Below are 17,922 nucleotides of genomic sequence, written 5' to 3' on the forward strand. Positions count from 1 at the left end.
TAATTAATTTGTTGGCTGATTCATTCCAGCTACTGAACTTGTATAATCCGGTGACAATAACCATAACAATATGGGAATGGCGACATTTGGCATTTTAATTATTTTATTTATTAATCCTTTTAAATGGTGCTGGAAAGAATCTCTAAATGGCCACAACTGATTAATGGGTTGTTTCCATTTTCCAAAGAATGCTGGGAAGTGTTTTGTGCTGTGGTTTTGCTTCGTTTGCTCAAACACAGATGTTAGCCTTTGTATATCTGTTGACGTGGTTTTGCAATCGCGGTGCAACAAGTGCCACTTTTCATGAATCGGAACCTTGTGCATCTTAATGTGAAAACATCGTGGAGGCAAGAAATAGTCAAAATTATGTTTTTAAAACACAAAAAACATATCCAACGTAAACGGGCCAGCAGAAAGTTCGATAAGCAAAAATGTTGGATCATAAGGAAGGATTAAGGAAAAGCCTATTAAACGTCAAATTACGTTATAATTCTACAAATTAAGCACCAAAACATCATGTTTTACAACAAATCGACAGAAAAACCAGTTCAGTACTCATAGTAATTACAGTATTTATGAATTTAGCACCAAAACATCGCCATATATTGAAAACATTGACTACAAAAATTGATTACTAAAAAGCAGACTGCGTTGGATAATTCAGAAGTGAAGGTTGGATAAGTGAGACTCTACTGTAGTAAGAAAATCTATATTTCAATTGTGATTTTATGAGCAGCATTTGGACTGCCAAGAATTGTCACAATTTGGAACTGTCTCCGCACAAAATTAAAATGTTGTTACAGTAGAGTCTCATTTATCCAACGTTCTGTATTATCCAACGCAGTCTGCCTTTTAGTAGTCAACGTTTTTGTAGTCAATGTTTTCAATACATTGTGATGTTTGGTGCTACATTCGTAAATATTGTAATTACTACATACAGTAGAATCTCACTTATTCAGCGTAAATGGGCCGGCAGAATGTTGAATAAGCGAATATGTTGGATAACAAGGAGAGATTAAGGAAAAGCCAATTAAACATCAAATTAGGTTATGATTTTACAAATTAAGCACCAAAACATCATGTTATACAACAAATTTGACAGAAAAGGTAGTTCAATACACAGTAATGCTATGTAGAAATTACTGTATTTACGAATTTAGCACCAAAATATCATGATGTATTAAAAACATTGACTACAAAAATGCGTTGGATAATCCAGAACGTTGGATAAGTGAGACTCTACTGTAACATTACAGTGTACTGAACTTGTTTTTCTGTTGATTTGTTGTAAAATATGCTTAATTTGTAAAATCGTAACATAATTTGACGTTTAATCCCACTTTAGTATCCAACATTTTCACTTATCCAACATTCTGCCGACTCTACTGTATTTTGTGTTGGCAATATATTCCTGTATTTTGGGGTTGTTATTTTTTTGATATAGAAATAGTGTTTTATGTACAGTAGAGTCTCACTTATCCAAGACTTGCTTATCCAACATTCTGGATTATCCAACACATTTTTGTAGTCAATGTTTTCAATACATCGTGATATTTTGGTGCTAAATTCATAAATACAGTAATTACTACATAGCATTACTGTGTATTGAACTACTTTTTCTGTCAAATTTGTTGTATAACATGATGTTTTGTTGCTTAATTTGTAAAATCATAACCTAATTTGATGTTTAATAGGCTTTTCCTTAATCCCTTCATATTATCCAACATATTCGCTTATCCAACATTCTGCCGGCCCGTTTACGTTGGATAAGCGAGACTCTACTGTATTGTAATTACTACATAACATTACAGTGTACTGAACTTGTTTTTCTGTTGATTTGTTATAAAATATGATGTTTTGGTGGTTAATTTGTAAAATCGTAACATAATTTGACGTTTAATCCCTCCTTATTATCCAACATTTTCACTTATCCAACATTCTGTCAGCCTGTTTATGTTGGATAAGAGAGACTCTACTGTATTTTGTGTTGGCAATATATTTCTGTATTTTGGGGTTGTTATTTTTTTCATATAGAAATAGTGTTTTATGTATTTGGACCAAATGCACTTGTTGTGTGTTGACCAATTGATTCCATGGTGCAAATTACACACAGGTAAAAAAAAGCAATGCTCGGATTTCCAACCTTTTACTTCTCGAAACTTCCAGAGCCGCTGGAGAGTCTGAATGAAAGATCATTCCCTTCTCCTGTTCACCGGACAGCTTGGCTGTTGCGATTTATAACTCGCGGTTGGAGGTTTTATTGCCCTGCTAATAACAACAATAGTAATAAAAGAGCGGAGCATGGATGGTGTGTGCTTCTGCCTCCAAAGGTTTTATGATCTTTTAACAAGCTTAATGAATTTGGCTGCCATTGCCAGGGAGAGAAGGGGATTTTTTTCCGAGAGAAGGCGGCCCTCGGCCGTTCTCCGTTGTGATGCCGCTAAGACACAAGGCAAGAACGAGGCTCAAGAAGCATGTCCAGCCCAACCATAGGCCCAGGGTGTATGTGGCTGTTGGAAGGACAGTTTGCCATTGCTTGCATCAGAAGTCAACCTTGGATCACATTCGGTGTCACTCAAAGACAGAGTCATAGATGCACCGGAATCTGACAAGGCTCCTCTAGACTCTCCATGAACCCATGGCACCCTGAAAATGTATTCAATGCTGGGTAGGGACCGGGCTGTGGCACAGGCTGGTTAGCAGCCAGCTGCAATAAATCACTCTGACCAAGAGGTCATGAGTTCAAGGCCAGCCCATGTCGAGGTGAGCATCCGACAATTAAAATAAAAAATATAGCCCCTGTTCGTTGTTGACTTAAGCAACCCGAATGATAGTTGCATCTATCAAGTAGGAAATTGAGGTACCACTTATATGTGGGGAGGCTAATTTACGACACCATATAAATCACCCAGCCGCCGTTGGAATGAGGAAGTTGCCGTCACAGTGGATGACGAAGCAGCTGCTCCCCCTGTGGCCAAAATCAAGCATATCCTCAGGAAGCTGGAAGCTGGAGAAGGTTTAAATTGCCTCTGCGTCTGTCTCTGTCTCTGTTCTATGTTTATATGGCATTGAATGTTTGCCTTATATGTGTACAATGTGATCCGCCCTGAGTCCCCTTTGAGGTGAGAAAGAAGGGCGGAATATAAATACTGTAAATAAATAAATAAAAATAAATAGATGCAGTTTCTGGTTGCTTGAGAGTCAATATTTTTAAAAGGCCTAACTCATGTTATACCTCATACTATCTGCCATACTATAAGCTCTGCATTGACTTGAGATTCATATTGAAATACAGCCACCAAAAGCAAGGTAAAGGTAGAGGTTTTCCCCTGACATTAAGTCTAGTCATGTCTGACTCTGGGGCTTGGTGCTCATCGCCATTTCTAAGCCAAAGAGCCAGTGTGGAAAGAGTTAATTGCCAAGAAGCTATGATGACCTTGATATGTGGCTGGAACTAGGGAGTATCCAGACACAAGTGTTTGTGCATAACGATTGTGTCAGTTCAGTTGAGTTCTGTCTGCCTAGAGTTCGAGTCAAGTTCTGTTGGAGAACAGAACAGTCCTGTGTTCATCTGTTGTCTGCAAGTCTGTTTGTGTTGATTACTGCTGCATACAGTAAAACTTTGTAAATAGTTTTACCAACGTCTTTGGAACTGTAAAAAGTGCTTGCAGCTTGCATAGGTTAAATAAAAACATTGAGATAGTAAAGTAGTAGAAATTAGTATATTCATCGTATGTCTTTAAGATGTGAGATTAGAAGTCCGTTTTAACTTTTCAATGTTTTATGAATTGCAGTTTGGTTGAGGCACGAATCCTCTTTGGCCGAGAAGGTTAACCTGCCTTGTTGAACTACAGTTCCCACAATTCCATAACATTGAGCCACAGGAGCAAAAGTGGAACCAAACTGCATTCATTCCATAGTGTAGATGCACCCACAATCATACAGAGGCATCTTTCTTAAATCCTTGTGTAGTAAGAAAAGCATGCTTTGCACCCTCGCCTTTATTTATGGGACGTGTTATGGCCAGAAATCCTTCTCGTCGTATCAAAGTGGAAGGAAATATAGGGAAGCGGAGCCGTAATCATACCATTATTGCCATTGCCTGTAATTTTGGTGCAAAACATGCAAAGTGGAGGAAAACAAAACAAGAACGAGAGAATGTCTTTGTGCTGTGTCGCAGCCCCGGAGAGAAATTGCTCATCCCGAAATGGGCCATGAAATGGAGCGGCATGAAACACAACAGGGGTACTTTGGCACAAATGGGTCAATTTCCCGTCATTTCTCCCCGTAATTGTATGCCGAGCGTGCGGCACCAGGCTTCGCGGAAAGACGCTCCCATTCTTTCTTAGTCCTGTTATTTTAATTCCGTGATGAATGGAAGCGCAAACTGAATGGGCGCTCGACACTGTTTTGGAGACGCTCTTGCCATCTGCCTAATAACCATCCATTTTCAGCAAATACCTGTTCCTTCAAGCTAAAGAGAAAATGGGCCGAAGTGGAGAGATATTGGAGAGGAAGAGGAATAATTCATACTACGAGGGTTGAATGAAAAGTAATGCCTCCACTTTCGTTACATGGGTTTGGATGGGAATATTTTAATAAATCAAACGCAGAAATAATCCTTAGAATGTGCTCTTTAATTCATAGAATCATAGAATCATAGAATAGTAGAGTTGGAAGAGACCTCATGGGTCATCCAGTCCAACCCCCCGCTAAGAAGCAGGAAATGAGAAGTGAATAACAACTATTCACTTCTCCGCATTTGGATACATTTCTGCCAACAATGAACAAGTTTTCTGAAGCCGTCATGGAAGAAGTCGACACTCTGTTTCTGCAACCGGCGTCTCACAGGACCCATCATGCACAGATCTTCCGATAGCCAAGCAAAGCCATAATGCGACCCACACGTTCTTGTGAAATGCCAGTTATGCTTCAAATTTCTCTCCGAGTGATACAACGATTGTCCTGAATCAATCTGTCAACCTTTTGCTTGTGAAACTCAATGGTTGCTGTCACAGGACGTCCAACTCTTTGTTTGTCACACAAGTCAGATGTTCCCACCTCAACATCTTTAAACTTATGCGCCCAACGACGCACAGGACTCACATCAACACCATCCCCATAAACAGCTTGCATTCTCGGATAAATCTCCTTTGGGGTGACACCTTCTGCTCTCAAAAATTCAGTGACTGCATGTTGCTTAAGTCGCATTGACTGACCATCTGCGCAGGGTTCCATACTTCGCATTTTAACAACACAACCGTTCAATGCTAAGTCTTCCCCGTCTGCGTAGGGTTCCACACTTCGCACTTTAACAACACAACCGTTCAATGCTAAGGCTTCCCCGTCTGCGCAGGGTTCCATACTTGGCACTTTAACAACACAACCGTTCAATGCTAAGTCTTCCCCGTCTGCGCAGGGTTCCACACTTCGCACTTTAACAACACAACCGTTCAATGCTAAGTCTTCCCCGTCTGCGTAGGGTTCCACACTTCGCACTTTAACAACACAACCGTTCAATGCTAAGTCTTCCCCGTCTGCGCAGGGTTCCACACTTCGCACTTTAACAACAAAACCGTTCAATGCTAAGTCTTCCCCGTCTGCGTAGGGTTCCACACTTCGCACTTTAACAACACAACCGTTCAATGCTAAGGCTTCCCCGTCTGCGCAGGGTTCCACACTTCGCACTTTAACAACACAACCGTTCAATGCTAAGTCTTCCCCGTCTGCGTAGGGTTCCACACTTCGCACTTTAACAACACAACCGTTCAATGCTAAGGCTTCCCCGTCTGCTCAGGGTTCCACACTTCGCACTTTAACAACACAACCGTTCAATGCTAAGGCTTCCCTGTCTGCGCAGGGTTCCATACTTCACACTTTAACAACACAACCGTTCAATGCTAAGGCTTCCCCGTCTGCACAGGGTTCCATACTTCGCACTTTAACAACACAACCGTTCAATGCTAAGGCTTCCCCGTCTGCGCAGGGTTCCATACTTGGCACTTTAACAACACAACCGTTCAATGCTAAGGCTTCCCTGTCTGCGCAGGGTTCCATACTTCACACTTTAACAACACAACCGTTCAATGCTAAGGCTTCCCTGTCTGCGCAGGGTTCCATACTTCGCACTTTAACAACACAACCGTTCAATGCTAAGGCTTCCCCGTCTGCACAGGGTTCCATACTTGGCACTTTAACAACACAACCGTTCAATGCTAAGGCTTCCCGCCAAATGGAACTAACTGTAGAGGAGAGTCTATTGAACAAGCCAGGACCTGCCACAGACCAGGAATGCCATCTGTTGAGGAGTTACGAAGGTGGAGGCATTACTTTTCATTCACCCCTTGTATTTCACTATAGCCAAGTAGAAGGCAGTGCACTCTGGGTCACAATCGTAGGGCGCATCTGCAATACCTGGTAGAACTAATGCAGTTTGACCCCATTAAAGTACTGTGGTTCAATGCTGTGGAGTTTTACAAAGTTTTGAGCCTTCTCTGCCAAAGACTGCTGTGCTTCACCAAACTACAAATGCCAAGGTTTGATAGCATTGAGCCATGGGAGCCAAAGTAGTGTCCCATGCGTTAATTGTACAGTTCTGGGATTCTGGGAGGGTGTCTCCTGAGATATTTATTTTATTTTATTTATAGTATTTATATTCTGCCCTTCTCACCCCGAAGGGGATGCAGGGCGGATCACAATGTACATATACATACATCGCCATTAGACATACGACACAGAGACAGAGACACAGAGACTCTTTAACATTTCCAGCTTCTGGCTTTATGAGGGTGTGCTCAATCCCGGCCACAGGAGGAGCTGTTGCTTCATCATCCACTGTGATGCCGAGTCCTTGATGGAGTACTTCCTCATCTCCCAGCAGGCTGCTGGACATTTTTATGGTGACGTAAATTAGTTAAATTAGCCTCCATACATAAGCGGTCCCTAAATTTCCTACTTGACAGATGCAACTGTCTTTCCAGTCGCTTAGGTAAACAATGAGCTGGGGCTATTTAATGGTTGGTCACTCAGTCCAACCTGGGCTTTGAACTCATGACCTCTCAGTCAATAGTGATTTATTGCAGCTGGCTACTAACCAGGTGCGCTTATTTTTGGGGAAACCGATAGGTACCGGTAGAAAACTATTTGCAAGGATTCTGGAAAGGATTTTCCCAGCGGAGGACATAATGGAGCAATGGATTCAAATTGCAGGAGAAGAGATTCCACCTTAACATTAGGAAGAACTTCCAGAAGGTTAGAGCTGTTCAACCCTGGCGTATGTTCCCTTGAAGCCCATTGAAGTCTCATTTTCTGTGGGTTTTGAAGCAGAGGCTGGATGGCCATCTGTGAAGTCGGTTAGATTGTGTCTTCCTCGTTTAGCATGGATGACTGTTTTGGTCTCTTCCAACTCCATGATTCTATATTTTTCTCAAACAGTTCACTGGGATGATTTCTGGCCCTCCTGCATCAGGGTCGCATTTTCACAGGCCGTTGCTTGGCACGAACGCCAGGTCTCCGTTCAAATATTTCCCTTGTTATGGTTCACTTTGAAAAGTACAAAAAAGCCCCGAGGGTTAGAAACTGTCTGCAAATCGCCAGGCTTCGGAGACGTGTAACCAGGTTTAAACTTTGTTTCCTCCCAGAGCTCAAGCAAGATCCAAAAAAAACCCTTTGGGAAGCGGTGAAAACCCTGTTTCTCTTTGTCAGTGGAGAAATGCAACAATGGAGCCAGGTTTTGCAAGCATGTGGACAAAGTCAACAGAAAGGAGGAAACCATGAAAATGAACAAAATCCTGCTCCCAGTATTTTAAAAAAAAACTCTAAAATCAGGACAGTAAATAAAGAACAACACTCTGAGAACAGTAAAATTCCAGGCAGGAATGAACCCTAGTCTGGGTTGTTGTGAGTTTTCCAGGCTGTGTGGCCATTTCCAGAAGCATTCTCTCCTGACATTTCGCCCACATCTATGGCAGGCATCCTCAGAGGTTGCATCTTACAAGGGAGTTGAAAACAGAGGAGTTCCAGACATGAAACAATCGGGGCCAGATAACACCACTCAACAAAGGATTCCCCCTAGGCAGGAATCAGCCAGGCTTTTAAGCTGCAAGGCTATTGAATGCTAATCAAGGTGGCCAGTTGCAACATTCCCACTTGCCTCCAACAGACAAGAGCTCTTTCTTCCACCCTGAACATCATTCCACAGATAGATAGATAGATAGATAGATAGACCTCACTTGCCTAGTTTCCAACAGACCTCACAACATCTCAGGATGCCTGCCATAGATGTGGGCGAAACGTCAGGAGAGAATGCTTCTGGAACATGGCCAGACAGCCCGGAAAACTCACATCAACCCAGTGATTTCGGCCATAAAAACCTTCGACAACACAATAATTTATTTGTTACCCACCTCTCCCTGACAGCTGGGCACAATCAAAGCATATATCTATGTCTGTCTGTCTATCTATCTATCTATCATCTATCTATCTATCTATCTATCTATCTATCTATCTATCTATCTATCTATCTATCTATCTATCCAAACATAAATACATAGTTTGGTTTTGTAAGTGGATTTCCTGCTTCCCTTTTGTTGTCTTCGCTTCAACGTTTCCTCTTCCATCTTCTATCCAGTAATTTATTTCCGTCTCCTTGTTTTTCCAATAACAAATGAACATCCCAACTCTTTATCTATTTCCAAGCCAGTGCATAAAGTCTTTTTCTCTCTCTCATATATATATTGATCTGAGAATGTGGCCAGCGATTTATCCTTCGACAAAGTTACCTTGTCCTTTTGTATTCATTCCCACACATTCACTGTCAATCTTCTTCTACAGTTGGTATTTCTTTTTCCATCATTGGCAATAGAGGATTTTCGTTGGTGTTAACATGTACCGCAGTGTCCTCTGTTGTTCCTCTTTCATTTGGTCATCCAACAGTCCCAATAATATGATATCTGGCTTGATGCTGAATTTGTTGATGTCCGGGCTTGGCCCCATGTAAGCTGCCCCGAGTCCCTTTGGGGAGATACACATAATGAAAGTGAAAAATGTAGTTTCCACTGATCAGGAGACACCAATGGCCCTCCCTCCACTGACATGCAGGTTATAGTGAGCCCAAACCCTGCCCGTGTCCTCCACAAACATCATTCTGCCCCCACCCAAGTGAAGGCTTTCATTGTCACACCTCAGAATAGTTCACCTTGCTATAGACACCCAGTCACACATGGGAGAAAGTCTTTTGTAGTTTTATTGAGCAAAAGCAGATATAAATCAAAGCAGGCAGTAAAAAAGTCAATAGAAATCCAATAGTTCATAAGCCAGAATAATCCACAAGTTCATTAGCCAAAACAGTAAATGATAGATCCCAAAGAACAAAGACCCAAAGGTTTCAAAGATCCAGGAACAGAAATCTTCTCTTGGCATGAAGCAGAAACATCCACTCAGATGAAGCGAGAATTTGCTTTGACAAAAATCTATTTCCAAACACACACTTTTAAAAGCACCCCAGAAATGCATTTCTCTTTCCTGTGGAGGCCTCTCACTTACCCGCCAATCTCACACTCCTACGAGGCTGAACTCCCTTCCATAACAACCGGTCTGCCCTAGATAATTCAAGGTCCTCATTATCTTGCACCTGAACTGGGGCTTGAGACATCTCTTGCTCATTAATTCCCATGGGAATGTCATTCTGGCTGTTATCTATGGCCTGTGGGGTCAACAGCTCAAGCTGCATTTCTCGAGCCTCTGAATCAGCCTGTATTATTCCCATGCCATCCTCCTGAAATTCATCCTGCATCCCATCATCTGCTCTTGTACCTGAAACCCAGAATCCCCTTCTTCATCCTCATTCATGTGGGGACCATTTCACCCTAGATGTTCTGTTTTTCCTCCAGAATGGACATCCTACGTTTCCTTAATTTGCATGATCCCGCCCACTACTTCTCCCTTAACCCTTTTCTACCCTTTCCTATGACACACAGTTAACAGAGGAATTGATCAGCAATTGAACAAGAGGTTTGGGGAGAATTCACCATGATTTACATGAGTTGTACTTGACCTACATCCAGAGAGCACTATTAACCCAACCAACAATGGATCAGGACCACACTTGCCACAGATAATAGGACTTGCAGTAGCTTCACTGATATTGTGACTCCCACCAATAATGGACTGTGACCAAATTTGATTATGGAAGTTATAGTTCACGAGTATCCAGAAAGCACTGAACCTAGCTGACATCAGATCTGGACCAAACTTGGCACACAGACCCAACATGGCCAACAGTGTTTGGGAGTGATTGACCTCAGATTTGGGAGTTGTAGTTCACCCTTATCCAGACAGTACGGAATCCAGCCAACGACGGATCTGGACCAAACTTAACTGATATTACCTAACATTCCAAAACAAAGAAACCCTTCTTCTAATAACCCGGGCACCACCGGGTCCCCAAGCTAGTGTTATATAAATGGTTTGCCAAGTTCCCATGATTTCAGCAGCTCTACTCCAGCTGGGAGGAATGCATGTATTCAAGCCTATGTTTCCAATTCTTCAAGTATGCTAAAAATGCAGGCTGCATTATATAATGGAATACATTCATTGGTCCCTTAAACCATCTCTGAATCAGACACGGGACATGCATTTCCTTTCCCCGGTGAACGGAGGATGCATTTGACCGGTCAACATGGGCATGCAATTTGTCAAACGGTGGAGCAGAACTGGGCCATTCCTTGTAGCCTCCTTGATGGATGCTTTACTCAACATGATTAAGCATCTCTGGAGCCGAAACAGACGTTTATCAAGCAACTGGAGGCTGACATCCACATCTGGCAAAGCCACATCTGGCTGGTCAATTTGCAAGCTGGTCAGGGAAGTCCCAAAATACATCCAGATGGGAATGTAAACCATCACAAAGTCATTCTCAACCTTTAGTCATTCAAATGTGGGTTTTAGTTGGTCTGATAAAAGCATAAAGATTTTGAATATTGTTGTATTTCGCTGCATGGGTTTTGGAATTTGTTGTATTTTGCTATTCTCAATATGTTAACCACACAGTCGTACTAAACAATAGTGTGGGTTTGGGAAGTATTCCGTTGCAATAGAACTTGAACTGCTTTTTGATGTGAAACAAATGATAAATCATTTTGCAATTACGGACAGACACAGACCTCCTTTCTACTACTTTTTGGTTGAACCCCTTGCCTGCCCAAAACTCCCCCCAAACTCATCCAGGTAAAGGAGCAGCTTTTGTTGTGGTTGTGCCCTGTGTGTGAACACATACCCTTCAACATTTCACAGGTGAAAACTAGGATGTCCCAGTGTACGGGGTGCATCTACACAGTAGAATTAATGCAGTGTGATACCACTTTGACTGCCATGGTTCAATGCTATGGTATCCTGGGAGTTGTTTTACAAAGCCTTTAACCACCTCTGCCAAAGAGTGCTCACCAAACTACAACTCCCACTGTGTTGTCAAAGGCTTTCATGGCCGGAATCACCGGGTTGTTGAGTGTTTTCCGGGCTGTATGGCCATGTTCCAGAAGCATCCTCTCCTGATGTTTCACCCACATCTATGGCAGGCATCCTCAGAAGTTGTGAGGTATAATCTATAGTCTACCCTAACCCTAACTTCACAACCTTTGAGGATGCCTGCCATAGAAACGTCAGGAGAGAATGCTTCTGCAACATGGCCATACAGCCTGGAAAACACACAACAAACCTACAGCTCTCACTTTTCCATAGCATTGAGCCATGGCAGTTAAAGGGGAGTCAAACTCTAGAAACATCCCAGTTTTCAACTGCAGATTCATTGACTCTACAGTACAGATGTATCCGTAGTCCTGTTAACACCTCCCAAAGGATGCCTCCAGACAACAAAAGCCAAGCTACCTCCATGCAGATACCCTCACTGATGGAGTTTGCAGCTGCAAGACTACTCAATGCTATTCAAGCTTGCTCATTGCAACATTCACACTTGCTTTACACAGACTAGGGTTTTTCTCCCACCCTGGATATTCCACAGGTATATATACACCCCACTTGCCTCACTTCCAACAGACTTCTGATGATGCCAACCACAGATGCAGGTGAAATGTTAGGAGAGAACGCTACTGGAACATGGCCATACAGCCCGAAAAACTCGCAGCAACTCTATTGTTGTTCGGGGCCGGCCTTAGCACAGAGGGTGCTGCAGAAAATCCTGCAGATAGAAAAGTCAGCAGTTCGAGCCAAGGTCAGGGTGAGCACTCGCCGTCAGCCCCAGCTCACCTGCCCACCTAGCAGATTGAAAGCAGAAATGTGAGTAGATAAATAGGTACTGCTTTTAGCAGAGAGGTAATAAAGGGCGCCCTTAAGGACATATAAGGACAACAAACGCTCCTCAGTTGTTAGGAGCCACTGGCTGTTGGGAATTGTGGGAGTTAAAGTTCAAGACATCTGGAAAGCCAAAGTGTGCCCATGCCTGTCTTAGAGGATCAGCAACTGGTAGGGCGGAAATACTGGGATTGTTTTCTCTGTGACTCAGTTTCTCCATTATTTCTCCTCTCTCCACAGAACACTCTGGAGCAGTGCAACGTTTGTGCCAAGCCCATCATGGAGCGGATCCTGAGAGCCACAGGGAAGGCCTATCATCCCCACTGCTTCACCTGCGTCATCTGCCAGCGCAGCCTGGATGGCGTCCCTTTCACCGTCGATGCCGGCGGCAACATCCACTGCATCGAGGACTTCCACAGGTATGGGGCAATTGGGGAGGGGGTCTCTCTTTGCTTACCAAAAGTTCAATAAGGAGGGGAAATGGAACAAGGATGTTGGGTGCAAGTGTAACATGCTAAGAACAGCTGAGGTTCTTTCAGGCAGGGGGGAATCTTTTTATCCCACCACTGCCACCAATTGTAAGGAATTTATAATGACTGCCACCAATTTGTAAAGGACTATGAACGACTAACACCAATTTGGAAAGATGCAAACCACCAAAGACTCAGGGAGGAGACCTTTTACTTTAAAGGGTAGCGTAACTTGGTTTAGAATATATGCGACAGAGGCTTAGATGTTGGAAGAACAATAACAAGTTTATTCAGGCACAGAGCTTAGTGGTACAATGTTTTTCTCACTTAGAGGTATTCTTATTAACAGTTACAATACTAGAGTGAGATGAATCAAACTCTCTAAAGTATTACTTCTTTTGCTTAAAGTAGTTAAAACTTCTTCCTCTGCTACTTTTAAACCGGTACTTCAATGGATCTCTGTGAGTCCAGCTGGGATTGGTTCCCAAAGTCTGAAACTTGGACTATCCAGTGACTTCAAACCACAGTCACCCCTGTGATATACTATCACAGATTCTCTGTGCCTTTCCAGGACACGGACTACATTAAATAAGTCACCAAACTTATTTAAAACCGACTCAAATTGAACAATTGAGTCTCCTTGATCCCATCAACCTAGAATCAATCTTCCCTGTGCCTCATCAGAGCATAGACTGACTTTCTTTTTTAAACTCTGCACTTCTTCAACTAAACTGCAGTTGGCTCCGCCTACTTCTCCATGGCAACCAGCCTCTGAGTGCTGAGATGCAATAACTGTAATACTTACCCTTTTAAAATATAAACACACAATTAAACATAACATCTGTAAACCAAAATTCGTACTTTATTACAGCAAGGTTCTGGAACCTGTAGTCCAAAAAGTAAGTTCAATGGAGTTCCCGCACTCAGAACATGTCTACTACCTAGAAACGACTACAGTCAGCCCTCCACATATATGGGTTGGCCTTTTGCAGGTTTGATTATTCAAAGATTTGATCAAAAATGCTCCCCTTAGGAATCTCTGGTGCAACTGTATGGTCATTTCTCCATAGAATTAGGATGGAGGACCTAGAGATTGTTTTGTTGAAGGCTTTCAAGGCTGGAATCACTGGGTTGCTGTGAGTTTTCCAGGCCTTATGGCCATGTTCCAGATGCATTCTCTCCTGATGTTTTGCCTGCATCTGTGACTAATGGCATCTTCAGAGGTTCTGTTGGCAATGAAGCAAGTGAAGTGTATGAAATAATGTCCAGGGTGGGAGAAAGAATCCTTGTCTCTTTGAAGCAAGTGTTGCAGTTAGCAAGATTGAGTAGTATTGAGTAGCTATGAAGCTGCAAAGCCAATGAGTGAGTGGTGTGTTTGGTGCTCCCTGTGTAGACTTGTCCACAGCTGCATGGTATACAGTAGACTCTTGGAGTGGTTAGAGGATGAAGAGGGATTCTCTAATCATTGCAGGAGTCTACTGCATATCATGCAGCTGTGGACAAGTCTCATAGGGAGCACCAAATGCCACATTGCCCAGACACAAATCAAGGAACGTGAAAGGCACTGTAGATTAATTCAACCAGAGCCCATGATGAACCCACTTGGACACAGATTATTATTGGAGAACACAGAAATGCTGGACCACTCTAACAACCACCATGTCAGATGACACAGAGAAGCCACTGAAATCCACAAGAAGCATGTGGACAATTTCAACAGAAAGGAGGAAACAATGAAAATGAGCACAATCTGGTTACCAGTATTAAAAAACCAAAATCAAGACAGTAAATAAGGAACACCACTCAAAAACAGGGGAACTCCAGACAACAACCAATCAAGGGCGAGTGAACACCTCCCAAAGAGAGGGTGCCTCCAGGCAACAGAGGCCAGGCTACCCCTGTGCAGATACTATCACTGATTGACTTTGCTAACTTCATGATCACTCAATGCTAATTCAATCTTGCTCCTTACAACCTTCACACTTGCTTTAAACAGACAAGGGTTCCTTCTCCCACCCTGTACATTATTCCATAGGTATATATATACACCCCACTTGCCTCAAGACCTCTGAAAATGCTGGCCACAGATGCAGGTGAAACATCAGGAGATAATGCTAAAGGAACATGGCCATACAGCATGAAAACCTCACAGCAAACCAGTGATTCCGGCCATGAATGCTTTCAACCACACATTGTTCTAGATAGTTTTCTGGTCCTTCTAAGTTGGATTTGGGGTCTCCTGGTAGCAGGACCAGGTTTGGGAAGCTGGAGTCCCATTTTTTATGGTTCTTCCACCACTGGATCCTTCCCATCCTAACTCTTTGTGGTTCTTGCCTTGATCCAAATGAGACCATGGCAGAAGCATTGAGAAGGTTGACCTTTCTGTCTGGATGACTTGGAGGAGAGAGTTTCTGACTGATGGGGATTCTTCTTGAATATCTAGGAAGTTTGCTCCGCGCTGCTCGGTCTGCAAGGAGCCCATCATGCCAGCCCAGGGCCAGGAGGAGACAGTCCGGATCGTGGCCCTGGACCGGGACTTCCATGTGCAATGCTACCGCTGTGAGGTGAGTCCTATGGAGAAGGTCTACAGGATTTATTTTCTATTCTGAGAGCTATCCTGGAGTAGTTGTTAGAATCCCCACTCAACCATGGAAACCCATTCGGTGACATTTGGGAAATATGGATGGCTATCTATTGGGAGTGTTTGGATAGTGGCTCATTCTGCAATGCCATGTAATGCAGTTTGAAATTGCATTTTTATAAGCTGGGGGCTATGTCTTCCTCCCTGATGGAAGGCATTTGAACTGGATGGCCCTTGAGGTCTCTTCCAACTCCTGTGATTCTATAAAGTCACATTCTCTCAGCCCCAAAGAAAGGCAAAGGCAAGCCCACTCTGAACAGATCTTTCCAAGGAAACCATGCAATACATTCAACCTAGAGTCTCCATCAGCACAACCCAATACCCTTTAATGTGTATCCTTTTTGAACTGACTATTATTGGTGTCTTTCAAAGCAACCTGGTACTTGGGTTGTAAATTTTGGCTTAATCACATTCGCAAGAATGAAACATGTCAAGGATTAGAATCACAGGGTTGGAAGAGACCGCAAGGGCCATCCAGACCAACCCCCTTGAGCAAAATGGCAAGATGTTTCTCTTCTTTGGGCAATGACTTTTTATATTGTAGCATATGAATTATGGCGGAAACAAACATTTCAGCATCAGAATTGCACCGCCTTATGTATCCCGACTGCTGAGGACTTTGGATTCCAGCTGCCATTTTTTTGATGATTAATTATATTAACTTAAGAAATATGGCCTACAAAAGCACATCTGAAGATGTCATGGAGCAAATAACATAAGGATTTGAGTGGAAATGTTCCTGATCCACTTGGGCCTTTTCTTCACCCTTGGAGGATAGCCGGTTGGGTGATATCAATGGATGATTTGAAGGTTGGCCAAGAGTGCATCCATACTGTAGATTGAATGCAACTTGACACGTCTTTAACTATGGAACCTCTGGTGATGCAATGGGTTAAATCCTTGTGCTGGCAGGACTGCTGACTTGAAGGTTGGGTTGCTGAGCTGAAGGTTGCTGGTTTGAATCCGGGGACAGTGCGGGTGAGCTCCCTCTGTCAGCCCCAGCTCCCCATGCTGGGACATGAGAGAAGTCGCCCAAAAGGATGGTAAAACATCAAACATCCAGGCATCCCCTGGGCAGTGTCCTTGCAGACAGCCAATTCTGTAGTTTCTCAAGTCGCTCCTGACGCGAAAAAAACCCTCTTTAACTTGCCAGTGTGATGGAATCCTGGAAATTGTAGTTTATTGAGGCACTGGCACTCTTTGGCAGAGAAGGCAATTTGTAAAACTACAAATTCCAGGATTCCATAGCGTTGAGCCATGGCAGTTAAAGTGGGATCAAACTGCATTAATTGTACCTGACAGACGCACCCCTCGATGTTGCAATGGAGTGTTTACAGTCTCTGAATTTTAATCAGCATGGAAATATCTCTTGATTGAGGTTCTTCTGTTTTGAGTCATGCTTGCCCACATGTCTGACACATTTCGGTGTGTTCCCAGGGTTTGTTTTGATTGCATGAATTTCAGCTGAGATGAGACTTTGACCCGTAAACAGGAGCACATTGTGTACTTCGGAAAACATATGCTTCAAAGAAGTTCAAGAAATTGGTGCTGTTTCAGAAAACGAGAAATTTGAGCGAAAGCATACGCATTACCGAAATAAATCCTGATTTCTGCCCCAAAAAGTTGCTCTCAACAACTTCATAGTTTGCAGAGCAGAGCTCACTTCCTTGAAGCAGCTTCTCTTCTTTTAAATACATTCTTATCTCTGGTCACTGATTGAAGATAAGAGTGAAGGAAGCTGGTAGTTGGATGGAAATAAAAACGTACAGATCACACCAGTGCTTTCCCATTATATAGTTGATATTAGGTATTCAAAATCATCCACGAATAACTCCTAAAATAGTGTGAGATATGGCAATGTTATTCATGGGACATTTCAGTGTTCTCAATACTTTCTTGGCTGGTAAGTAATTCTGGGTGTCCTGGTATGAAAATAAGTAATGTTTCCAATAGGAATGTGGATTCTGCCTTCCTGCCTGGCAGAATGGAGTTGGACTGGATGGCCCTCATGATCCTTTCCAACCTTAGGCTTCCCATATTCCTCTTAGAAACTACTGGTGGAATCTATATCTATCGGGCAATGAATCCCCTTTGGGTTTTAGTCTGAACCTCAAAGGAAAAGTCCACGGCTCTGAACCCTTTTGGAGGTCCAGCACCTTGGACAACACCTTGAACTTCTGTCATAACACCTGGAACAGATTCACTGCCCTCTTGATATGGATGGCACTAATCCATAGGTTTCTGTTATCCATATCATTGATTTTGGCAACTCACAAGATTGATTGATTGATTAATTGATTGATTGATTCCTCCCTTCCTTCCTATTTCATTTTCCATTTCATCTTGCTCTCTCTCCCTCTGTCCTTCCTTCTTTCCTTCTATCTTCCTTCCTTCCTTCCACCCCCTTCCCTTCCTTATGCACCCTTTCCTTCCTGCTTCCTTCTTTCCTTATCCTCCCTTCCTCCTTCCTTCCTCTTTCCTTTTCCATTTCATCCTTTCCCCTTC

The 17,922-nt window shown here is 42.9% G+C and overlaps 1 protein-coding gene across 3 annotated transcripts in view; it reads left to right on the forward strand.

Annotated features, from left to right (window-relative positions):
- lpp (LIM domain containing preferred translocation partner in lipoma) overlaps positions 1 to 17,922 on the forward strand; it is a 420,779-nt gene that overhangs the window by 397,977 nt on the left and 4,880 nt on the right. For all 3 annotated transcript variants that reach the window (XM_062976935.1, XM_062976933.1, XM_062976934.1), the window contains 2 exons: positions 12,547 to 12,725; positions 15,220 to 15,340. In XM_062976935.1, the coding sequence (XP_062833005.1) occupies positions 12,547 to 12,725; positions 15,220 to 15,340 (300 nt within the window). The remainder of the gene's footprint in view (positions 1 to 12,546; positions 12,726 to 15,219; positions 15,341 to 17,922) is intronic.

Source organism: Anolis carolinensis, chromosome 3 (assembly GCF_035594765.1).
Source record: "Anolis carolinensis isolate JA03-04 chromosome 3, rAnoCar3.1.pri, whole genome shotgun sequence".
Taxonomy (NCBI): domain Eukaryota; kingdom Metazoa; phylum Chordata; class Lepidosauria; order Squamata; family Dactyloidae; genus Anolis; species Anolis carolinensis.